Below are 25,938 nucleotides of genomic sequence, written 5' to 3'. Positions count from 1 at the left end.
TACAGTTGACAAGAGTAATGAGACTCAGTTGTGAATTATGATCCAATATATAAAAAGTAAATTTTGAGTAAGTCAGTAAGAACTTAAAGGTGAGATGACAGTCTCTCAAGGCCTGACCTTCAGTGACAAAGCTGTAGTCTTTGACATGAGTCATTTTCTTCATTTTTTCTGGGGCTTGACCTTGGGCATCTGGATCTGGAAGGGTGCACTGTGGGGTCATGGGGACATGTTCTTTGGATGCTGGAGACTGCCCCTTTTCTAGTAACAGATGAACCACCTGGACAAATGGAATAGCACTTCATTAAGAAGAATTATAAGGAAGTAGATAAGTTTTTAGGACTTTGTAGAGTTGATGGTACAAAATCATTTACAGTAACTACTTGGTCCACCAAAATATAGGTAGAGGAAGAAAAAAATAAAAAAACAAAGCAAGGGATTGAAAATTTCAAAATGAAGGGGTTTTTTTTTCTCTCTCCCTCTGCCCCTCCCTTGCTTTCTCTCTCTTAAAAAAAAATTTCTCTTCTAGAATATAAACATATTATAGGAAATTTGGGCACTAGAATAAAATCACCACTATAATACAGACCATTATAAATAAATTGGTAAACTTCAGAAAATAATTTAGCCCTAGAGCTGAAAAATGACTAGAAGTGAAAATCACTAGATATTTGTAGATATTTACAAAAAATTTTAAAAATTCAATCTCCATCCTTTCTCCTGTCAGATCTGGTAATATTAGGGCTAAATGTGATATAGAAAGCCAAGTTTCCTCAGTGAAAAACCTGTCATAATCCTTGCTTGCCAATTTGAAGGAAAAGAAAATACCAGAACATTTACGTCAGTCAGGCTTGGTTTCTTGACTAACAAATTTGGAGACCTCAGTGAGACAGATATTATTCACACATTATTATGTTCTTCTAACATATCTTAAAAGGTTGGTATAATGAGCTGTTATTACCTGTCCTGTATTTCTCAGTGTTTCCACAGCTTGCTTATGGGTAGCTCCTTCCAGACTAACTCCGTTGACAGCAAGGACACGATCACCTATAAAATTAAGCAGTAATTTTGGAAAAAAGCAAATGATAAGATAAAGATTCTATATGCTTTTTAATATCTTGTGGTATTGTTTTATATTAATTTATTTGAGGATAGACTCAGACAAATTCTGGACAAACTCATGTATCTACTTTCTTTTCAAATTCTATGATCAATCTTAAATACAATTTTGAACAAGATATTTTATGTATTATAGAATCTATGTAAATCATGGAAAAAGATAAACTGACTACAAATGTAGAGAGGTTGGAGAGAATTAACCTAGTTTTTATTAAAAATGTAGATGTCAGTGTTTTTACAAGGGCACTATTCCTTTCCCATTTTCTGGCAATTTGCTTCTTAGAAAGTACAAAACATGAAATAAAACACTGTCAAGATATTTTCTGATACTAGAGAATAGGCTGGAAAGAAGAGTTTCTGGAATGACATCAGGGAGTTTTTTAATGCTTTAGTCTTAAAATAATGCTTTAGTCTTTAAAAAAAATATGTTCTGGGTGCCTGGGTGGCTCAGATGGTTAAGCGTCTGCCTTTGGCTCAGGTCATGATCCCAGGGTCCTGGGATTGAGTCCCGCATCGGGCTCCCTGCTCGGCGGGGAGCCTGCTTCTCCCTCTGCCCCCCGCCTCTTATGAATAAATAAATAAAATCTTAAAAAAAAAATATGTTCTTATTTTATATTATGAATATTTGAAGGTCTCTATCAACTTTCTAATTTCTTATTTATTTGTTGAAGTGATAATCCTATGTATAATTCCTGTACACACACAAACACTCTACCTTTGTGAATTCTACCATCGGACTCAGCTGCTCCCTTGGGAATAACGGCTTTCACATAAATGCCACCATGTCTGACACTGGTATTCACACCTCCCTAAGTGGAAAAAGGCAAATAAAATAACATTTTGTCATATGGAAAATTTCACACTCCATCTTTCAAATCTGAGACCTAGAAAGCAGGAAGTTCATCAGCCAAAGCAGCAACACATCAGCACATGCAATTAATTCAAAACCCAAGAATATTTCTAGCCAAGTTTTCCAAATGTAAAACAGTTACTCTAGAAAAACTCTTTACTCAGAAAACAACATGCCAGACCTTGACTATATGAATCGCTCTCCCTTTCTAAGTCTACACCATGCATTATGAGCAAGCAGAAAACAAAATCCATCTATGCGAAATTAGTATGAGAACATGACTGTCAGGAAAAAACAGCATATGGAATAATTTACTTCAGATCATATTTGCTAAACTGCAACTTGCAAATCTATGAGTCAAGGAACTTTTTTTTTCATTTTAAAAGGCTTTGGTAGGTTAGTTTTGTTACACTGTAAATGAGATCTAATTGAGTAGATTCTCTATCTCTTATGGATGCACAGCTTTTATTTCCCTTCACAAAATGAAGATAATAAAATTCTAAAGAAGTCAAGGGCAAGAGGTAAAGAGTTATAATATTTTTAAAAGTGCTTGAAAATTAGGTTTTCTTTTTGACCTCTATGTTAATAGTGCTATTTCTACCATGTTTTAAAATGGCTTTTCCTAACTAACAATATCCTTCAAATGTCATAAATGATAATGTTACAATTTAGAATTAATAGAATAGAATTCTAAAGTATTTTCATCAAGTAGCCTATGCTCATGTTTTAAGACTGTAAAAGTATGTATGTTCCTTGGGAACCTCTAAGTTTAATATACTAGTCATGTTTACAATTAAGATATATTATGGAGAGAAAGGGCATGTAAATATACATTAGAATTTATTTATGATATAGGTTAAAATACATTATTCGATGCTCATGCAGAAGTGTCAAATGTATGCAAAACATACTTATTAATTTTATATTTTTTTAGTCTTGTATTCAGATTAAGCACTATGAAATCTATGGGGTTTAAATAAGTAGCATTTGTCTAATTTCTTTTAAACCACAGGAAAAATCATTAGCACACGTTTTTTAAAAAAGTTTTAAGATGTAATTTAATTTTTAATTTGGGAAATATTTGACAGGTTTCCCTTTTGAAGCAAAATAATTAAATTAATAAATTGGCATACAATAGGCTGCTGGAAATGGAGAAGAGAAAACATTTGAAAACCTTGTCAAACAGTACCGTGACACTTATCCCCAAGCTGTTATCATTTTTAGCCAGTTCAACCTCAAAGATATCTCCAGGTTTAGGAGGTGATGAAGGAAAAGTTTTAAAATTCATTTTGTTGGATGTATTCATTGAGGAGGAAGATTCCTTAACAAAGAAAAACAAACAAAAGGATTTCTTGTTAGAGTCAAAATGAATTACTACTGGAAGATCAGTATGTGTTTTTTGGAAAAATTAAGGAAAAGCAAGATATTAAGGGATAGAGTAAATTCAAAGATCATGAGGGCTGGAAGCCATCTCAGAGATCACCTAATCCAATGCCTTTATAGTTGATGGTTGAGGAAATTGAGGTCTAGAGATTAAAGGGCTTGCTTCAGGTCAAACAGCTAGATAAGGCAGAGGGAAGCCCAGAGCCCAGTTCAAATCTGGCTTTTACATAATCCTTGTCCAATGTTTTTTATGCTCCCACATTTAGAAAGTATTTCTATTTCCTTTAAAAATCAATATATATCAAGTAGCAGCTTTCAACTGGGACCTCTAAGATGATTAGGCCTCATGTTTACTTTGCTTATATTTACAAATCCAATATAAACACAGGCACAACAGCTTAGCCCCATTTGTAAGGGCACAACCCTCTTATGAGGAATGTTGGTTCCTCGGTGAATAAATAGCTTAAGGTTCTTTTCTGAATCCACTTGTGAGTATGAGTTTACATTTATATCATTTCTAGGAAATGAGCAATTTTGTAGGTTGTTGTTCTTATTATTTTCATATGTTCAGAACTTCACAAGAATTTGGGCTATCAACAGTAAAGTCAACTGCCCATTATACGAACTATTTAGGAACAACTTTTTCAGATATTAAATTCTCTTATTAATATAAACATTAAGTATGCAAGACACAACTTGTAGAAAATAATCATAACCTGATTATTCATTCCTTTCTGTAACCAGGTTGCAAATTTCCAGAATGATAGCCATTTTAGAGTTAGTATTCAAAGCTGCTAATTTGTCTGAAAGTTAGCACCAAATGCAGTAGCAGTTAGTAACACGGTACATAAAGTATTCCTCCTTTCCAGAGTAACATAAGCAGTTTATAGTAGATTATTCTGCTCTGTAATATATTTGCTGTTGTTTGCTTTATTAAATGAAAAGAAAAAAAACCCAGAGATTCAAATTAAACTATGCCTTTTTTGGTGTATGATGATCCTGACTGCTGGAATAAGTAGCTTCATCCATGTCTGAATCTCCACGGTCAGAGTAATCTGTGGCATCAGAAATGCCTGTTTTTTTAGTTTTGCTTCGATTACTGTCAGCAGAAGTCCTCTTCTTCTCAGTGGTCTTGGATATCACGGAAGGGGAAGGGCTGCCGTGCTGTGATTCCTGCCAGGTTCGGTCACCTACAGGGCTGGCAAAGAAACCATTGACCTGGCTCTGGGACAAGCTGGCGCTTTCAGTCCTGGAATCCTGAGAACTCAGGCTTCCTTCCCGCAGGCCCCCAGACAGCCCAAAGGAGCTCTCTGAGATGTGCCTTGTGGTACCATGTGGCCAGCAGTGATCTACAGAAGAATCTATAGCACTGTCTTGCATGGAGGAAGGTTTCTTCATGTAGTTTTTCATGCCATTGGCAATGTGCACAGGAGTAGAAGGCCCTAGAAGTCAAAATCCATCAAGGAGAATAACAGGTTAGTGACACACACGCTGTGCTTACATACTTGCAGAGTCTTTCGTAATGACTGTGGGAAGACTTTACACAGGGTAACATATTCACAACACCTGATCCGGGGCCTGGAGCCAAAATGAGGACCCGACAAATGCGGCAGGTGCTTTCTGTTTCCTTTGCCCCCTCTTTTGGTCATTCCTGTTGCATCTTCTATAAAAATGCATACCCCCCTGCCTTAACTCCCCATTTCCATTCTCCAATACCTATTTCAAATGAGTCTCCTCTGTGAAGACTTTCTCGATTCCCTCACTAGAAATAATTTGAGTCACCAAAACTCCTTGATCCTTATTTAATGGTTATTTATTTACTTATTTTATATTGTCCTTCCAGAATGCATTTTTTGGACTCCAAATAATTACGAAGGCAACTCCAAATTCCTTATAAACACAGTTCTTATCAAGAGCCATTTAAAGCTTTCCTAAGAGAGACACAAATCATAAATTTCAGTAAAAAAATTACAGATGCAAATTTATAAGAAAAAAAGTTTTATGTTAGCAAGTGAAACCAAGGAAAACTTAAAAGAGGAATGAGCAACTGGAGAGAAAATATTTGCAAAAATAACAAAAAATAATCAAAGAGTTAACATCCCTAATAAAGAGTTTCTAAAAGCTAGTAAGAAAGAGATTTAAAACTCCTGTGTAACAATTTCCAGTAGACTGGAAATTCAGAGTGAAATACAGCTAATAAATATATGAAAAGACATTCTCATGTTGCTCAGGGATGTGCAGTTTAATGCAGTTTTCTACCTCTGTGGCTGACAAAAATGAGAATGACTGATAATTTTTCACACCACTGCTGGTGTGAGGAGAACACTGTCACATCTACGTGGCTGACTATACTTTAGTAAAACTTGGGCAAATAGATAGCACTTGTCGATATGCAATCTACTTCTAGGTATCGAACCTCTAGGAATATGTACATTTTCCAATGGTATATATATAAGTGTATTTGTTGGAGCCACATTTGTAAAAGAAGTATAGCTAAACTGGATATACAATAAAAGAAAAACATTAAATTTTGATACACCCATGACATGAAATATAATGCCACATGAAAAAGGTGTATATTCATGGATGTTCAGAATATAGAGTATGCAACTTGCAAATTGGTATTTAGATTATAAAAAAATAACTGCATTTTTAGTTTAAAAAAAGTGTATGTGTCTGTGTGTGTGTGTGTGTGTGTGTGTGTATACACATACAGGCAGTATTTTTTTTTTTCAAAAATTTATCTCTAATATACATAAAGTGACATAGACACCAAAGAGTTTCCCTACAAAATGGGGTAAGAGGCCTTTTACTTTTTACCTCATTGATTTCTGTATAAATTAGATTTATTTTAACAAACTAGTATGTATTTTATAACTTTAAAAACATTAGTAAACATAAAGAAAAAGAAAAACCTTCCTCTTCAGTGGCTGATACTTGAGAGGGATAAGCCTAACGTACCTACTGGTAATGTTCTAGGTTCTCTGAGTTTTATTTCAAGTTACATTACAGTATAGCTACACATATGGTAAGATTAATCTAGCTTTCTGAAGAAAAAGTGTCACAGAACTATACTTTAACATCATACTTTTAACTTTTATTGAGAATGAATAGTAAAAAAATAATCACATGAAATTCTGCTGAAAAGAAAAGCTTTATTGGTCCCTACACTAGGTAAAGTTTCTCTGCTAAATGCTCTCGGTACCTTGGACTTCTTAACATTTATCATAATTACAATGAAACATTTGTTTAGTCAGTTGTTCTAACTAATATTTGTCTCCCCTGACAAAGTGTAAGTCCCATGAGGGTAGAGTTTCTGTGTCCTGCACATCAAAGGCATTCAGTAAATATTTGTTGAACAAATGAATGCATTTTCTATAAAATATCTATTGAAAAGAAAATCAAGATGGGAGTCCCTTAGAGCTTTATTTAGAGGGAAAATGAGTTTCTTCTGAATTCATATGCTTCTTTTGCTAAAAAAGGGTGAATAAAATAACCTTTCTTTGGTTTTGTTTGGTTCTTGGCTGCTTGAATAGTTCTGAGTATGCTACATTTTCAAATGTAATCAGCTTCCTTTGCCTAAGATGATTGGACTACAATTAGATTATAAGGCTCTTTTGGGCAGTGATGGTGTTTTCTTTTTGCCCTGTTTGTTCAAGTAACAAGTACTGAAAATATTATTTATATATGTACATATTTTATATACACACACACATACAGATTTAGTGAATAAAAGAAACCACAGTCAAAATAACTCATCTGTATACAATGTAAGAAAGTTTTCTGTCACAACATACTGTATGAAATGTTTGTTTTTTGTTTCTATTGTATCATAATTGTCTGAAATTATGCCGAAAATTCACTATCTAAACTTGTTTTTCAGGTAATATTGAACTATTCTTTTACATATTTCTCTGTATCTTTGGGATGAAGGTAACTTGCACATAATTAGCACTAGAATGTTTTTGAAAAATGCTGTTAATAATGACAGTTAAAACTCACATTTAAGTGCTTAATAGGTACCAGGCAATGTGCTAATTCTTTACATGTATTATCTCATTTAATTTTCAAAACCTACAAGATAAGCACTTCTGTATTCACCATCTGATATATGAGTATATTGAGGCTTAGGAAGTTCAAGTGATTTCCTCAGGGTATAGTGTTAAGCAGTGGAGACAGAATCTGACCTTAGACTTTGGAGCCCTTCCCACTGCATGTGCTGTGTGTGCTTCTCTCACAAACACTGCCTCACCACCTGAGCCCCTGAACAACTCTGTGCAAGGTAGACAAGGCAGAGCCAAGATCACTGTCTCCTCCTTAATGAAAAACAACCATGGCTCAAACTCAAGTCATCTCATCTTGGTCAAGTGCCTTTTCTCCCACAACATGCTAATGGCAGGAATTATGAGACAAAATGATATGGTCTTGTTTTAAAATTTCTTATGTTTTTATCCTTTTTACTTTTTACAATCTTGTTCAGGATAGGACTTCATAGATAACTATTACATAATTATATTAATTAGACCAGGGTAAAGAATTTTATTTCTGATTTGGCCTATGAAGTGATGGAATGCACCAAGTACTCAAAATTCACTTAAGTGACATCAATTTGGCACAATAAATCCATTTTTATGCATAGAGTACTAAAGATGAATGAGATAGAAAATCTTGGAAGTGATGAATGAAAAGTTACACTAATGTATATTAAACAGAGCTACATATATTACATTTTCAGAAAGGAAATAAGGAGCTTAAATCCAATCCATGATATTGAAGTTCTTGTGAGAAGTGAAACAATACACAGCTAAGAAACATCCACAACATTACCTTTGGGTATCTTCTCTTTTGGCTGAGAGATAACAAGTGTCACGTCTTCAGGTGCATTTTGCAAAATTTCAATTGCAGCATGGTGGCTGACCCCCTCGAGACTCACACTATTCACAGATATCAAACGGTCTCCTGTAAAAATGGACAATCCAGTATTTTCAAAAACAAAGAGAAATTCATGCTAAGTCTTAGATACGTCACTGCCCGACATTATTTTTCATTATTTTTGTTTTGCCCGAGTTCTACTTTTGCCATCTATGCAAATTCATGCCTGTCAGTTAAGTACTTAGGAAATTATCTAGATGTAAAGTACCTGGCTTTAAGCATCCATCCAAGTCAGCTGGTCCTCCAGGGGTGATTGAACTAATAAATACACCTAGATCCAGTCTTCCCATCTTCTCCCCACCAATAATTTGAAATCCTGTGAAACAACACATTTAAGAAAGATCTTCATGACACTGGTGCTTTCAGTGACTAATGAGCAGTCTGTCCGATGCATGTTAAGTGTAGAGATTCTTATATCAGATATGATAAATAGGTAACACATGTGAAATGGGACTGTTAAATTCAGTGGAAGTTTTGCTTGTAAGCATTTCATCTTTCACATTTCCTGACTGGGTGGGTGGGGTGAAGGGCCTGTGGGTGGGCAACCAGTATCTTGATCCGTAGTGGGCTGGTGCCTCAATGCCAATATTATACTATACACTTTTTCTCTTTGAATTCTTACATCCCTTTAAGAATCTCAGTGACTAGGGCGCCTGGGTGCTTCAGTCATTAAGCATCTGCCTTCGGCTCAGGTCATGATCTCAGGGTCCTGGGATCGAGCGCTGCATCGGGCTCCCTGCTTGGCAGGAGGCCTGCTTCTCCCTCTCCCACTCCCCCTGCTTGTGTTCCCTCTCTCACTATGTCTCTGTCAAATAAAATCTTAAAAAAAAAAAAAAAAGAATCTCAGTGACTTACCTAAGCCATACTTTGCATCTTTTTTCAGGTTCACCAAGGTGATCTCCCTTTCTGGTGAAGATACTATGCTCCATCTTTTGTGTAGCACATCTATGGAAAAGTATAATGTTAAGATAAACATAACACACTCAGGCATTAAGACTGTCTGCTTGTCCCAATTTAAATGTTAACAAAATTCATTAATAGATTACTTGGTCACTTTCAAATTCTATTTCAAATAATATTATGTCATCATCTTATATGTTGATGGTGATTTATTCACAAAAGGACTGATTATCATCACATGGTTCAATATGTGATTATCATGCCACTGATATTATCATGTTAATTCCTCATAAATGATTCCCTGTGAAATAAGTATATTTCAGTTACAAATGAGTAAATAACTCTCAAGAGTTTAAATGATTTGAGCAGGTTTACTCAGCTCGTACAGGCAAGACCCGAACCTTAAACTTAAGTTTTCTGACACTGTTTTTCTGTTACATCATGGCTGACTTCCTGAATTTGACAATGCTCACTATGTTAAGAATTTTCCACTCATAAGTGGTTCACATTTTTATTAGTAATGAATAAAATATTCATGGTAAGTTGTATGGTAAAGCAGCAACAAGAGGAAAATGGATTTACTTTTTTTAAAATCATGTTAATAATGACTTGGCTAGCACATTTATGTTCTCAAAGCACTTTCATCTACTTCTTATTTGTGGAGCAATCTTATGAGTCAGGTAAAGAGATTTTAAATCATAGCTTTGCAAATGAGGAACAATAGTTCATGACTTGCTCAATGTTACAGCTAGTATCACTCCCAGCAAAACGCCTTTAGTCAGTACTTGATAAAGGCTAGTTAAATAAATTGAGGGAATGTTAGCATCAGAACTAGAGTTTACTGTTTATTTCCACTGAGGGCTTTTTTTTTCTTTTAGTAGATTGATCATTCACAAATATCTCCTAAAATAAACCAATAAATATGCTACTTAAGGGTCATGTTAATAAAATTACTTCATTTACTTAGCAATCTGAGCAGGTGTACGTGCACGCACACGCACGCATGCACACACTTTCTTTCATCTCTTCCTGTTATGGGATGAACTGTGTCCCTTTACCCCCACCCCCAAATTTATATTTTGAACCCCTAACTCCCAGTCCCTCAGAACTTAACTGTATTTGGAGACAGATTAAGAAATAATTAACGTGAGTTCTTCAGGGCAAATCAATCCAGTAGGACTGGAGCCCTTTAAGGGGGAGTTTGAACACAGACATGTGCATGCGTGTGCACAGAGGGAAGACCATGTGAAGACAGGGAGAAGACCGCCGTCTACAAGCTGAGGAGAGAGGTGGCAGAAGAAATCAGTGCTGCCAACATCTTGACCTCAGACTTCTACCTCCAGAACTGTGAGAAAATAAATTTCTGTTTAAGTCACCCAGGACTGTGGGACCTTGTTTCAGCAGCTCTAGCAAAGTAACATACTTACTAATATCAATTATAATTTGACAGTTCAAACTGGTTTGTGTGTGATGTGGTAGTAGTGATGGTAGATGAATGCAACACACTTGGAAAGATAATTTTTATAAACGAAACTTTGAAATTAATCTCTGTATAATTCTTAAGCATACTGAAGCTTTTAGAAAATTACAGATTATTTGCCAACATATGACTACCCGTCGATTTAAAATTGTATGAATGTTATAAAATAAAGTAGTAATTTTGTTACATAATATGTATTAATGCTTAAATGATGCAAATGTGATACTTCATGTTCTAGAAATAAATCACTTTAATATCAGAAAAAATAACAGCAATCATTTGCTCTCTGGAGTAAATTAACTTTATCCCTTAAACACTAAGCATTAATGCAAGCTGGCTAGCTCTCTGTAGCATACGTGTCCCTATTTCATTGTTTCTTTTTGACCAAAACTTATAGTTAGTTATAATCAATAAGAGTAGTAGTAACTCAGTATTTCTAATTAATTTATAAGACTCCAAAAAGAAAAAAATCACTGGACAATGGTGTGAAGAACCTTATATATTGGGTATGTATATATATGTATACACGTACATACACATACATATAAGCATAAAGTCCATGAATTAGTTAATGCCTAGCTTAAAATTACCATCTAAGCATCCAAAATACTTTTATCCTAAAATAGACAAGTATCTCTAATTTTCAGCTAGAACCAACAAAATACAACAGGACAAACCCATAAAATAATGTGAAACAAGTAAGAGGATAAGGTTAGGTTAAGTATTAAATGTATACTTTTACCACCATTGGGAAGACAAAGTCCATTTGCTTTATGCAAAGTGTTTTCGCCCTCAATTATAAAACTGATCAATATTCTTAATGTGCCTAAGGAGTATCTGTTAGAAGTCAAAGGTATTGATTCAAAGAATAAAAATGCCATTTTTTCCCCAACGTATGTACTAACAAGATTGGTTATTTATATTACTTATTTGGCTAATAAGTGTGTGTGTGGGTATAAAAAGAAATTTCCTAGGAAAATATTATTAGAATATGTATATAAAACACACACACATAATAAATGTGCAATATTTTAATGTATTTATGTCTAGAAGCAACAGATTCAGCTCTCTATATTCAAGGATTCATCAGTAGGATTTGAGTAATCATTCATTCGATTACTCTTTCATCCTTCAAATGTTGACTGAACAACTTTCCTGTCAAAGTCCCTCACTAGGCAATTTGGGAAAATAAAATGAGATAATATATATGAAAGCTGGTGCATAGTAAATGTGAGCTGAGTCAATCAGGCTACAAGAGCAAAGACCTAGCCTGATTAATAGAAATGTTAACAGTCAATGAAATAGCTGCATTATGAAGGCATGAGTCAGGCCTATAAAAGAGGAGAGGCTTCTTCCTGCCAGAAATAAAGACTTCAAGGAAATGGGATAAGATTTTAATAAGTGGATTATGGAGATGGTTATACAGCAATATACAGCATTAGCAAAAGTTGAGATGGAAAGAAGGCAGAGAGGGTCCCGGAGAAATGTTACAGATCAGCTTGGCTATAGTGCAAGACTTGAGTAGGGCAGAGATAAATATTCTTTTGGAAGGGAAGTTTTGAACCCACTCTTTTTAACAGGGATGTCCTCCACCGCACCCCCACTGATATGCAGTGAAGTTACTGATGTGAGCACAGAAAGAAGGCAAGACGGCGTGCAGCTGTATGTTACTCCACAGTGCTGTGCACATGCCCAGTTTTTTTTCCTTTTTTTAAAGATTTTATTTATTTATTTGAGAGAGAGAGAACGAGATAGAGAGAGAGCACATGAGAGGGGGGAGGGTCAGAGGGAGAAGCAGGCTCCCTGCTGAGCAGGGAGCCCGATGCGGGACTCGATCCAGGGACTCCAGGATCATGACCTGAGCCGAAGGCAGTCGCCTAACCAACTGAGCCACCCAGGCGCCCTCCAGCTTCTATTTGTATTCTATATGTATTCTATTCATGTAGATGTTCACAATACTTTTCCTTTGGGTAAAAAAAAAAAAAAAAATGACAGAGAAGGAAGTATCTGAGGTAAACAGTACAGGACAACTCAAGTAAACTGAAAGATATGAATAGAATTTATGAATCTCAAAGGAAGGCAGCCAGATATTTCAAGAACCAAGAGATTTCTGAGGTATTTGTATGATTATATAAAAACAAACTTTAATATTGAAGGAGTACATATTTTTAAATCCTAGAAGGATTTTCTTTTCCCATCAGTATACTCCAGGAACACAGCAAATTCTATGAATATTTTAAAGTGAAAAAGAGCTTCAACTTGAAATTTCCACTTCTTTAAGTAACACATGCTGGTGTCATTCCCAATAATGTTTACCTGGGAAATATCTTTAGAATAATTGTTAAATGTAAAATTTAGAAAATAAAATTGTATACCCTCTCTGTATTAGACACATTTGTTTCCGTGTTGCCTTTTTCATCTCTCTTAACGTTCATGTGGACATATATAATCCCTGACAAAAGTAACTGTACATACTAATGATAGATAAATCTACAATTAAACTAAATTTCCTAATAAGAACATATTTCTGATAAGGCCAAAGTCATGTAATCAATCCGAGTATGAGTCAACAATTTTTTTTGCAAGAAAAACTGATTCTGTTGGTTATAGATATAGATCCTTTTCAAGTATCAGGAAGCTCCATGCCACCCAATCTACGAGGAAATGGACTGTAGGTGGAGGAGACTCTAGATAAATCCATCAGTCACTCTACAGAAGAGGACCCATTTCAAATCCTGGAGATGATGGGTCAGCAGCACCATACTGATATAAAAACAAAGATAGGTATTTTTCATTCTTATACTACCTAAATATACTAACTGCTCCAATGGTAGGGTAGGGGGATAATAATGGAAACTTTGGTGTTTTATTTCCATGCCAGCACTAATTAGCTGAATAAATTGGGGCCACATAACATCTCTGGGACTTATTTAATTCACCCATAGAATGTAAAGGCTAGTTTGAATATACTTTAAAGTTCCTTTCAGTCTCAATTTAGTTGACTCTATTTTTTGCTTCTGGTTAGTTCCTGTATCTGTTGAATCCTTTTGTGAGCACTTCGGACTTCAATTTTTATTATAATTTTCAACTTTATATGTATTCTAATTAAGACTTACATGGAAAAATCTAGCATTAACATAATATTTGTCCTTGACATTTGACTAAGCAAAGTGCTTTAAAATCTCTTTACGTAACATTTTGTTACTTGGAATTGAGATTGTTCACAAGGACAATAATCAGTCTTTTTTTTAAAGATTTTATTTATTTGTCAGAGAGGGAGGGAGGGAGAGTACAAGCAGGGGGAGTGGCAGGCAGAGGGAGAAGGGACTCAATCCCAGGACCCTGAGATCATGACCTGAGCCTAAGGCAGACGCTTAACCATCTGAGCCACCCAGGCGCCCCAATAATCAGTCTTAATATTGGGGAAAAAAGCTTATTTCAGTGTTTGTACCAGGTTCCTCTGCCCTTGAATAACCTACTTTACATGAGTTTTTTGCATCTCGTTTTTTTTTTAGAATGACCACAGGACCCTGTTATACACTTTTCCAAAAAGACAGATGGCCAACACACAGGAAAAGATAACTGATCAACATCACTAATTTTCAGAGAAATGTAGACCTGAAAAATAGAAAAAAAATTTTTTTTGAAGATTAGAATACGCTGAATATCTTTGCATACAAATATAAGGAGAGACCTTCCTTATGGGTTGAAAGTCCAATGCATGAAATATTCTAATCCGCAAAATGATTTAGGGATTCATAAAGTAAGTGTATGCACTTACTGAAGAACAGTGCATCTCATTTTTAAGAGTCCAGTGTTTGACCCCATTTTTGTGGTTTGGATAGGAAGGAAGGTGACAAATTTAGCTAAGAGTTACTTTTCAATTATATAACAATCCTGATTTATAGTAAAATAAGAAACACTGAAAACCAATTTTACATAATTGTTGCATCAGTTCTACATTTTCTTTATTTTGGTTTTTACTCTCTTGGGAAGAAATACTGTAAGAAGTGTGTGGTTTTTTTTTTAAAGATTAAGGAACTTTTTTTTTTTTGAAATCACAATCAGAGGTTTGTAAACCTTCCCATATCTCTGTTTTATTAGAAGATTCATGCCTTTTTTTCTTTTATCTTGTTTGTCAAGTTTCACATTCCTTAAGGGTCTCTGAAAGTCACAAAAGGTTAAGATTGAATTCTACTTGTTGGTTCTTGTATTAAATGATGAATAATTCAATATTAACTGATGGTAAGTTCTAATTGTCTTCTCATAATCCTGACCAGCAAGGAAGAACACTGAAATTAGAATAAGAAGTCCTATATTTGATTCACGGGCAAGTAATTTAATTTTTGGATGCTCAGTTACCTTCTTTGGAAAAATGTGTTTTCCATGTTCTATTGTGTGAATCTTAGACTTGATTCTCAACAGAGCACTAAATCAGGACTACGTGGGCAGATTCCAAGAGAATTTCGAAGAAAACAGACTTGTCTGCAAGCCAACTGGGGTACATCTCCACAGGCAGGTGAGTTGGTCACCTTCCTCAGCAGGGGGCACTAACCTCCAAAGATGAGGTTTCTGAAGGTTTAAACAGAGCAACTACCCTGCACATGTTACTCATTTGGTGTCCACTGTAAATTCATACTCTTTTCCATCAGAACCTAGGTTTAAACACACTTCAGGTTTTCATCTTTTAATAGATTATTATCCAGCTTCTTTCAAAAGTTTAGCTTGGAGAAACAATACCTACAAATGATTAGGCATTATTATGCTAGCACACAGTCTAAAGAGTAGATTAGAATACAGGCTCTGGAAACAGAGATCATGTGTTCAAATCATGGCTCCAGCACTTGCCAGTTCCATGACCTTCTGCACAACTCAACCTCTCTATGCTTTGGTTTCTCATTTGTGAAAAGGAAATAAAATTAGCACCTGCCTCATAGGATTGTTGTGGGAATTAAATGAGGGGTTAAACATAAAGTGCCTGGCACATGTAAGCACTCAATAACCATTAGTCAAAATTTTTACCTTTATGGACTTGTTAAAATTGAGCTATTTTAGGCACAGAGGTATTCTAAATTCAGTCCATGCGAGACATTTGGTCATCATAAAGCTATATATCATGGTCTTAGTAACTTTTTTTTTTAAGATTTTATTTATTTGACACACACACAGAGAGAGAGAGAGAGCACAAGTAGGCAGAGCGGCAGGCAGAAGGAGAGGGAGAAGCAGGCTCCCCGCTGAGCAGGGAGCCCAATGCGGGGCTCGATCCCAGGACCCAGGGATCATGACCTGAGCTGAAGGCAGATGCTTAACTGACTGAGCCACCCAGCCGCCCCAGTCTTAGTAACTTAAGCCCAAGTTTAAGCTCACTGATTTATTCTTCAATTGTATGCCCTCAGATTTTTTGAGGATACATTAAAAAAAATTGGATAAAAAAATCCTTCATTTGCTAAGTATTTAAGATATTTTGTATATTTTTACTTTTTGACTCAATTTTACTTCCAAGAAAAATTTTCCTCTCTTGAAGAATTGCTGTGGGTATTTCTATTAGAAAATTAAAGTTATACAAAATAGCACTTGGTGTCTGACAGTTTTAACCTACAAAAACTGCAGTTTCATAGGGTTCAACCCACTCTCATACCTTCATTTTTGCCTTAGCTCTCAGGAAATTAGAACTAAACTTAAGGGTAAGACTGAAACATTTTTGGAGGAAAGCTGTATATACACAGTATTAAAATGTTCTTTCTACCCATGAATGTTGTTAGAAAGATCAGATAAGATAATGTAGATGAGAGTATTTTATAATCTAAACGAAAAAATTTGAATCCACCGACTCAAGTCACTACACAAAATTTCTTCCTACACTTTTGTTACTTCTTAGACTCCTTTTAAACTGTAAACACTTAAAGCCTTCAATTCTTTTTTTAAAATTATTTTATTTATTTGAAAGAAAGAGAGAGACAGCACATGAGCAGGGCGAGCGGCAGAAGGAGAGGGAGAAGCAGACTCTCTGCTGAGTGGGGAGCCCCATGTAGGGCTCCATCCCAGGACCCTGGGATCATGACTTGAGCCAAAGGCAGATGCTTAACCGACTGAGCCATGCAAGCACCCCCAAATTCTTTTTTAAAAAAAGATTTGAGAGAGAGAGCACCCATGCGTGAGTGGGGGAAGGAGCAAAGGTAGAGGGAGAGAATCTCAAGAAGACTCCCGCTGAGCATGGAGCCCCATGTGGGCTTGATCCTATGGCCCATGAGATCATGACCTGAGCTGAAACCAAGAGTTGGATGCTCAACCAACTGAGCCATCCAGGCACCCCTTCAAATTCTTTCCATAATATTTAGGATAAGACTCGGAGCTAGTCCCTATTTAGTTCTCGAGCATCACTCTGGCCCCAAGTCTCCATATTGAGACCCTTGTAGTGCCCTGAATCTGTTACCCTCTCACTTGTATCCCTGCCTGATCACACTATGACCTTGGTCTGGAATGCATATCCACAACATTCTGTCTGAATTTCGTCCTTTTATCTCAAGATCCAGCTCAAGCATCCTCAGTTAAAATAACTGCCTAAGTTAAAACTCTTTAATCAAGATTATCTTACACCTGAACTATCTTAGCTTTCCAGGTGTCCTTATTTATACTTTGTCATTTCTCTAGTTCATCATCTAGTATAAATCACAGGTCCCATCACATCACCATGGTGCTGAAAAATACAACTCTCCTTTGACTACAGTGTAAGACCTAAAATCCTTAGCATGGAATTGAAGACTCTTCAATATTATGTCCAAGACTATCTCATAAGGTACAAGAGAAAAGATATGATGGAAATGAGGGGAAAAACATTTTGTAAACCTACCATTTTCTTTTAAGGGTACTTGGGATGAAGAATTTCCAGAACTATGCAAAGTCATTCCTGTGGTATAAATTAAATTATTAGACAGTTTATAAAATGGTCAGATACTATATTAGTAATTTCTGTTAAATTCATAAAAATCAAAACATTAAGGCGGCAACATTTTTTTTTTAATTTACACCCAGAAAAATGTCTTCCCACAATGGGCTTATTTACTATTTCTAATGTCCAAGTTAAGCATATCAGCTTGTTTTACAGAATAAATTTAAACACAAACGTATTGTTTCTGGCAATGACATTTTGATATGTCAAATATGAAATGATGAAACTGAAATGAGTTTTAAAAGCATTTGTTTAAATGTTAAAAGAAAATTTAATATTCAGTAAGAATGAATAATCTTAATCAAAAAACATGTGGAAAATAAATTTTCTTTCATGAGTGAGTTTTATTCTATCTGTGTTTTTCAATGAAATATTTACTCTTCTACATCTGGTATGTGATGGATTTTTATGTAGACGAAAGCATTTCTAATGAAAATAGCTTAGAATCTATATGGGATCCCATTATATATGAATACTCTTTGAAAAGTATTTTCTAAAAGATTGAACTAGCGTCTTCTTAGGCTATTTTCAACACATAAGGTAGTGACCTATAGGGTGAAATCTTGCCTTTTATCTCTTGAAAGTTTTTCAATTTAAACTGATGCTAGTATCATCTCTGAAAGCTGTGGAAGCCTACATTAATAAAGTAATGATGCTTTCTGTAAATATCTACCAACTATAGAGTTCTCTTTTCATTTACTCCACAGATCTTCAATCCAACTACAGGTAAAAAAATATTTTTTAACTTTGTGTAATTAGGATTAAATGATCGTTGGTCTAAGTGAGAGTTAACTAGTATTACGGTAAAACAGCAGCAGAAGAGGGTGTCCTTGTTTCTCTTTTGTCTCCCCAGCTGTCTCCTATTCTGAGTTCACACCTCTCTGCTTAAATATCTACTCTTCTGTAAGATTCCAGTGCATTTCCCTTTTAAGATGCATAAAGCAACAGGATATTGAACTATTTATCTCATAAGATAGTATGTGTTTATAAACTTCTTTACTTACATACTTAATATGCCTCAGCTAGCTGGGAGAATTGGAAAAAAAAAACTCAAATCAACTAAGAATTTCCACCTACCGACCACAGCACATTTCATAAAAATTATCTGGTTTGAGAGATAACTGCATTCGTGCTAAGCTGAAAGTACCCTAAATAAACCTTTCTTTAAAAAATACAGTATAGTGGAGCCCACTGCCACAGGCTTGTATGGAAAATCCAAAGGAAGACTGTCCAAAGCCATGGTACCAGACTGTCTGGGTTCTCTCAGTATGACCGTCACAGTTTTTAACTGTGACCAAGAGAAAGTGAAGTAACAGTCTGTGCCTTGAAGTAATCACCTGTTAAATCAGTTTTTGATTTGACTTGGTGCATTTTAAGTAGCCTAAAATTTCATATTCAAAAGCAGCTTTGGCAATTAGGACATAGAAGCAAAAATAATATATTGGTCACTAACATTATTTCGTTCATTTCACCATGAGCATGAGGTATGGGAGAAAGAAGGTAAGCTTGTTTATGCTGACCTATAACATATGCTTGACCAGGGTCTTCAAAGGATGAGGAGTCTGATTCCTGTTTCCTCCTTTCAGGACTTCTATTTAAACTTGCAACAGACTTTGAACTAAAGAGGGAAAAGGAAGGTAGGAGGGGGATGTGTCAATGTAAAAAAATATGGTGAAAATAATAAAACGTCAAAACAAAAACAAATGTATGAAATGTAGAATTTACAAATAATATGTAGTTGGGTAATTATGTTCTTACTTATTAAGTTTTGTGAATCCTGCCAAAGATTCTGTATCGGATCTTGCCATCTGGTGTAATGGTTTTCCTACCAACTCCGCAATGCTTTGTGGTGGGGATTCCATGTTAACAATGACATTTTTCCGATGAGGGTAGAGAGAGGCCTGACTGAGATCGTGGTATGATTTACTCATCCCTCTAGGCTTTTCCTCCCATGAAGCTTTGTCACTCTTCTCTTTTGCACTGTTTTGCAATGGCTGGTAAAGCGACAGCTCTGAGCAGGAGAGCCTCTTCAGAATCTCAGCTTGAACTGACAGAGGTCGAACGGCAAGTTTGTTCAGGGTGCGGCTGGCCAGACTGCCAGTGCTGATCGCTCGGCCCATAGTAAATCCTCTAACGGACTCTGCTTGGAGATTCAGGCTCCTAAACGAAGCTCTCTCTACAAGGAAATAGGATGGCTTTACACGATGGAAACACCGCAGTACCTTTATGAGAAGAGTTATTTCGATAAATAAAACAGCATGCAGTTTTTAATTGTTTTGATTGCCAACGTGAGTAGCAGCTTTCCAAGTGTGGCAAGCAAGGATCTGAAAAAGGAGTTTGGTTTTCAAACCATCTCTCCATCCTGTAGCTTTCTCACAGCCACGGCCTGGTCAGCATCTCCTACCTCATCTAATAAGTCCTGAGCATCTAATAATGTTTGGACTTCAAGCTTGCTGACTCTGAATTCCCAATTACGGGTCTCAGTTAAAAATGAAAATAACATCTGACACAGAAATTTCAATCCCAGTGGTGTCTCTGCTAAAATCCCTGCAAGCCAGGGATGGGGAGAGGGAGAGATGGAGCCTAGACAGGCTGACATGAAAAAGAAGCTAAGCAGAGGAGAATTTTGCCCAGAGAAAAAGTTGAGTATTATTATATTTTTTAAAGCTCATGGTAGATTGTGATGGTTGTGCAACTCTGTGAATATACTAAAAACCACTGAATTGTATACTTTCAGTGGCTGAACTGTAGAGCGTGGGAATTATGTCTCAATAAAACTGTTACCAAAGAGGAGGAAAAAAAAAAGCTTTTACAGAAAATTATTTCTTTTGTTATTTCATTACTATGCCAATCTCACCTTCCCACTCGGTTGACTTTTCATGATTGGACTGAGGCACAGGAGCCATGGGAGAATCAAGTATTACTTGCCTTCTTTCATTTTTTTGGTTTCTGTTAATAAACATGATCAAGGAGCTGGGGTTCTCATTATGCTTGAATTCCTTTCACTCCTAAACACACATCCAAAGTCTTTTACAGGCTAAATTTAGAGATACTCTATGACAAGTGCTTGGCTTATTCTATTTTGTGAGAGCCAATGTCACGGCAGTATTTGAGCATTTGAGCCTATTAACAAAAGCACTGTATCACAGAATTTTAGCATCAAAATCCTTTCATGTAAATAAAGGGCCAGGAGCACAAAATTTCAAATGATTTAGTTCAGGCACTGGTAATCCACATTACAAGGCATTCCCCATTTGGTGCCTCCAATGGAAAGTACCAACCCTTTGTTGCACACTATAAGGAAATACAGCTTGACCACCATGGCTGCAAAAACTTCCTTTTAAAAAGAAAAGATCAAATGCTGCTGACTTAGATCTTTAGATTCTGTTTCATTTACCTTCTAATTCCTAGCAAGATTAATAATTAATAGTTCACCTCAGGCATAAAGAGATAGGAAAACACAGGAGATTTTTAAAATGCATCAGAATGAAGTTTAAATAAACATGTTTCATTGTCAACAGGAAAATTCAATGTCCTTTCACTGAACTGGAAGTGGACACCAAATTAAAACATGAGAATAAAAATAAAATATTGGTTTAAATATTCCCAGAATGATCTTTAGCTTAAAATACAGTTTTATTAGAGCAGATAACATGATTTCCATTTTCTTTTGCTTTGAGAGCAGACTGTAATTAAAGATGCAAAACTTAGTCTTACACAGATTCAACTACCAGGATATACCTTTATACCCAACAGGTTTCTTCACCCTTAAGGAAATGTAGACCATACTTTGACAGAAAAAGGGACGGACTGTTTTGTAAACATACCCAAGATTATGCTAGTCAAATCCATTCATAGCCTAGTCCTGGGTAAGACTTAAAATGGTGCATATATTCACTGGATGGGAGCATAAACTATCATTTTATCTGATCTGTCCTTTATCCCTTTCACCTGGAAAGGACTCCAATATGGACTGCCAGGACGGGAAAGGACATTAGAATGAGCCTACATCCTAATACTAGTGTTTCAGATTTGAACTCAAAGGTTGGCTAGTTCCACACAGAATCTGCCATCCACACTACTTAACCTCTGCTTGTGCGATTGTTCAGTCCTTTGTACTGTTTGATATTTCCTTATATCATCAACTTAACTGTATGCTCTTTTGAGGAGAGCGACTTCATTGATTTCTGTTATTCCACAGCACCCAGCATCATCTCTTACAAGTAGTAAGTGCTCAATAAATGATTATTAATCTTAAGTTCATTCTATGCAAATTAGTTTTTTCATCAAATAGAAATGAAAAGATCAGGGTTCCAGCCTCATTTGACCTCTATGAGTTTAGGTGAGACACTATGCTCTGAACCTGTTTCCTCATCAGTAAAATTTGGGACTAAAAGGCCTCTAGGGTTCTAGCACCAACATTCTATGATGCAAAGAAGTAACATACATTTGTCAGCCCATCAACCTCCTACAGACAACACCAGTTATTTTCACTTGTCTAATACAGATAGTTAAGTAGGCAGGTAGTTACTTCTAAGCCATTTTAAGCAAAAAAATAATTCCTTTGAAGGTTTAACAAAATCTGGGAAAAGCTGTAGATGATACCATCTTGAAGGGCTTTCACATATGAGTTCAAGGATACACAGCTGTGTGTTCCTTGGTGGAAACCTGTGAGATACATAGGGTATTCCCACTCCATGGATGAGGAAAATGAGACTCCTAGAAGTCAGTTACTTTCCTACGGAGTCATTATACTACTATTAGTAGTGGTAGTAGTGGTAAGACAATATTGATGATGGTGATGATAACAATAATGAATATTTATTCAATACTTACTCTGTGCCAGACACCTTTAAGGTGCTTACATGTATGAATTCATTTCATCTTCACAACAACCTCACGATGTAGGTATTATCATTATGATAATCATTTTACAGATGGGGAACTAAGGCAGAGTTTAAGTGCCTACCCAGGGTTTCAGAGCTTATAAGTAATAGAGCAAGGTTTGGATCCTGGCCGTCTGGTTCCAGAGTTCATGTTGTTAATTAACTACTACACTATTTTGTTCTTCAGTATAAGAAATGCTGAGGATGAAAGGCTGGCTTCGTAGTTTTGTCTTCTGATTTTTTTCATAATAGCACATTATACTACGTCTGTAATGATGCAACCTTCAATTGTTCAATTTTGGTTTGTTATTGACTAGAGTATTAGTCCAAGTACGAATAGCTCTAATAAGTTTGATATTTCACTGCACTTTTAAAATATGTAAGAGCATACAATTTTTTAGCAGAGCAAAGTAGGTAAAGAAAAGGAATAATGAGATTACAGCAGTAGTTACCATATTTTAGCATGCATAAAAACCATTACTGAAGAAAGCCTGTTAAAATGCAGATTCCAGGGACCCAATACCCAAAGATGGTGATTCACCAAATTTCAGGTAGGTTTCTGGAATCTTCATTTTTAATAAGCATACACCCCTACCATCTTGACTCTGAATGGCTGAGAAACATCTATTCATAGGCTGCCATCACCCCAGTCTGATCCTACGGGGAATACATTTTTTTGTAATATTTCAGGATGTGAGAAAGTTTGGATACAGAATTCACAGGACTCTGCTACACAAGGTCATCAGTGCTATTCCATTAAATTGAAAAATCTAATTCTTCTGAGTATTTCACAGAAGTCTATAAGAATTTACTATGCAGAACTAGATTTTGTATAACTTTAATCTCTTCATGTGGTCTTGCAGAGTCAGTTTTAAATATTTCAGTTCTGATGAAGATATATTTTTTCAGAGCTGAATTAGTTTCTTCTGCTCGTTCCTTTTCAAAAGGAACTAAAATCACTCTTCTGACCATTTATACTGGGTATGGGGGTTACTGATCTCAGTCGCTGAAGAGGGACACACTCAAGTAAAACTAATAGGTGGGAAATCTGCCACCCCCAAACTGTTATACTATGTAACACATCACTGGGTGCATACTCCCCTTGCCCCCTGCCTTGTTTCTTTTTTTTACCCTCACCTGGAAACCCCTTCCATTTATCTTCAACCTACTTAGTTACTTTTGTCCTTCAAATTCCAGTTCAAGTGTCACCACTGGAGAATTCTGGCCTCTGATCTCCCTCTCTTCTTACTGTAGAGCATGTAGTCTGTATGATATAATCTGTTATTAAAAGCTGGACCCTCCGACGTGTATTATTATTTCATGTATGCTGGTCTTACCTTCCCAAATAGTATGTAACTTTACTATGGGTAGACACTTTGACCCAAATATCATATTCACATCAGTTAGCCTCATGATTAGCACAAAACAGACATTTCAACAGGTGCTCCCTGACTGATCTGGGGCGCAGTTTCCAAAATGAACCTGAAGTTGAAATCTTGGCTTCATTTGTGGCACTTTATATAAAGCTGACTTAGTCATTTAACATCTATACACATTGTAACTTTCATTCTAGACATGGAAATTCTTTTAAAATTTGTGGCAAAAACCACGCTCGTACCCTGATCATCTGACACACTTTGTTTCTCCTTACCAATATCCTGGGCGTCTTGGTTGCTCTGTCTGGCTCGCATCTGCAGCTGGAACTTATGCTGGGCAGAGCAGAGGTGCAGCAGATGCTGGCACACCTTACTGCTGTCCGTCTGGAAGGCATGTTTTATGCCATCTGATGTGTTTTGCAATGTGATTTTCTTTTTCTACAATATTAATCAGGGGTGTTATAATTAGGACGTTTTCCCGACACATAACTAAATTCTGTAAACAATCATTAATAAGTACAGATATTATTTTTATTTCTCATTTAACACTCATTAGGCATGAGAGTTCCTTGACCTGCATCTAATCTAAATATAGAAAAATAGAACCCTGTTATTATAACGGATTCAGCAAATAAATCAAATTAGTATCATTTGTCACTTTCAGATATTGTAGCCTAAATCAGACAGTATACTATACCAGCAAGGGAAAAGGTTCTTTTAATGAGATTATTGATATTTTGAGTTTACTGCATGCAATGTTTACAAATACCATAACTTGAAAAAGACATTTCAAAAATATGTTCTTCTTGGGTAAGAAAATGAAATTCAACAAAAATTGATTTATTAATATATAAGAGCTGTGATTCTGTCAAGAAGAATTTTGGTGGCCTGAGGGCTGAGATGGAAATTGTGAAAAGTTAAAAGAAAATGTGGGAATAGAGAGGCACCGGGTAACATGGCTGCTGGGATGAGAAATAAAACACATCAAGATTTAGAGACAGAGTGATTCTTGCATTCAAATTCAGGGGAAACAGGAGAACCATCAATTAGTGTTATCTCTTCCATGTTTCTTGAAAAATAAACGTCTCTTGTGTAAGAGGGCATCCCAAAATGTTGCAACCTCTGTGGTGAGGCTTGCAGATGATTCGTACGTCTTAAAAGACTAGCATTCAGCATGCCAGGAATCTAAGACTAATGTCTCTGGAGAACTGCTTAAGTCCAATTAGATTTTACTCCAGCTCTCGGCTGCTTCTACTGTGTAAATTATTCCCTCTATCTACTCATGTCCCTTGTTTTCAAATGCAGGAATAGCCACAGAGAAGTCAAATTTGGTGAGGCTCATAAATGACACAATAACAGAATATTACTCAAACTTCAATCATGCAGGTGCCTTCTTCATAATTTCTGGTCTTGTTAATTTATAAATTTTTAAATTGACTTTGCTTATATAAATTCACTTAAACTTTATATCACAGCTATAAATAGAAAACCAGTACCACTTGCCATAAATAGAATCCAGCTATTAAAAATATGTAATCAGGGGCACCTAGATGGCTCAGTTGATTAAGCATCTGCCTTTAGCTGAGGTCATGATCTCAGGATCCTGGGATAGAGCCCTGCATGGGGCTCCCTGCTCAGTAGGGTATCTGCTTCTCTCTCTCCCTCTGCACCTGGCCCTTGCTCATGCTCTCTCTCTATCTCAAATAAATAAACAAATAAAATATTTTTAAAAAGTATATGCAATCAATGCAATAAAAACAAAATAAGGTTATTATATTCTAGCTGGATATGTTACCAATGAAATCTCAGGGACCCTGTTCTCTCTCTTAAAAAAAGAAATCAGCAAGTATTAAAGAGGAGTTAAAAGAAACAGCATAATCAAACTAGTCTCTTCACTATCAGTAGTATATCTAGTGACGATTCAAATAGTTGGGGAATTTTTTTTTCCAAACAAACATAACCACTGTCAAGTAATTCCCTAGGATATTTTTATCCAAAGTTGTAAAGCTGTACAGGTTTGAAACAAATTATAAGAATAATTGATTCTAAGTATTTACTGATAAAAT

The 25,938-nt window shown here is 35.9% G+C and overlaps 1 protein-coding gene across 8 annotated transcripts in view; it reads right to left on the bottom strand.

Annotated features, from left to right (window-relative positions):
• PTPN13 (protein tyrosine phosphatase non-receptor type 13) overlaps window positions 1-25,938 on the bottom strand; it is a 204,421-nt gene that overhangs the window by 42,149 nt on the left and 136,334 nt on the right. For 2 of the 8 annotated variants that reach the window (XM_032400721.1, XM_032400722.1), the window contains exons 17-28: window positions 24,148-24,310; window positions 19,369-19,786; window positions 19,131-19,228; window positions 17,512-17,568; window positions 9,137-9,226; window positions 8,490-8,597; window positions 8,177-8,308; window positions 4,328-4,791; window positions 3,141-3,287; window positions 1,832-1,925; window positions 959-1,044; window positions 118-277 (exon numbers count right to left, since the gene is read on the bottom strand). In XM_032400721.1, the coding sequence (XP_032256612.1) occupies window positions 118-277; window positions 959-1,044; window positions 1,832-1,925; window positions 3,141-3,287; window positions 4,328-4,791; window positions 8,177-8,308; window positions 8,490-8,597; window positions 9,137-9,226; window positions 17,512-17,568; window positions 19,131-19,228; window positions 19,369-19,786; window positions 24,148-24,310 (2,017 nt within the window). The remainder of the gene's footprint in view (window positions 1-117; window positions 278-958; window positions 1,045-1,831; window positions 1,926-3,140; window positions 3,288-4,327; window positions 4,792-8,176; window positions 8,309-8,489; window positions 8,598-9,136; window positions 9,227-17,511; window positions 17,569-19,130; window positions 19,229-19,368; window positions 19,787-24,147; window positions 24,311-25,938) is intronic. The other 6 variants (XM_032400723.1, XM_032400726.1, XM_032400724.1 and 3 more) reach the window with 6 other exon arrangements.

Source organism: Phoca vitulina, unplaced genomic scaffold, assembly GCF_004348235.1.
Source record: "Phoca vitulina isolate PV1807 unplaced genomic scaffold, GSC_HSeal_1.0 scaffold3, whole genome shotgun sequence".
Classification (NCBI taxonomy): Eukaryota; Metazoa; Chordata; class Mammalia; order Carnivora; family Phocidae; genus Phoca; species Phoca vitulina.
Note: the sequence above shows the minus strand (reverse complement) of the source record. Positions and strands in the feature narration are given on the sequence as shown.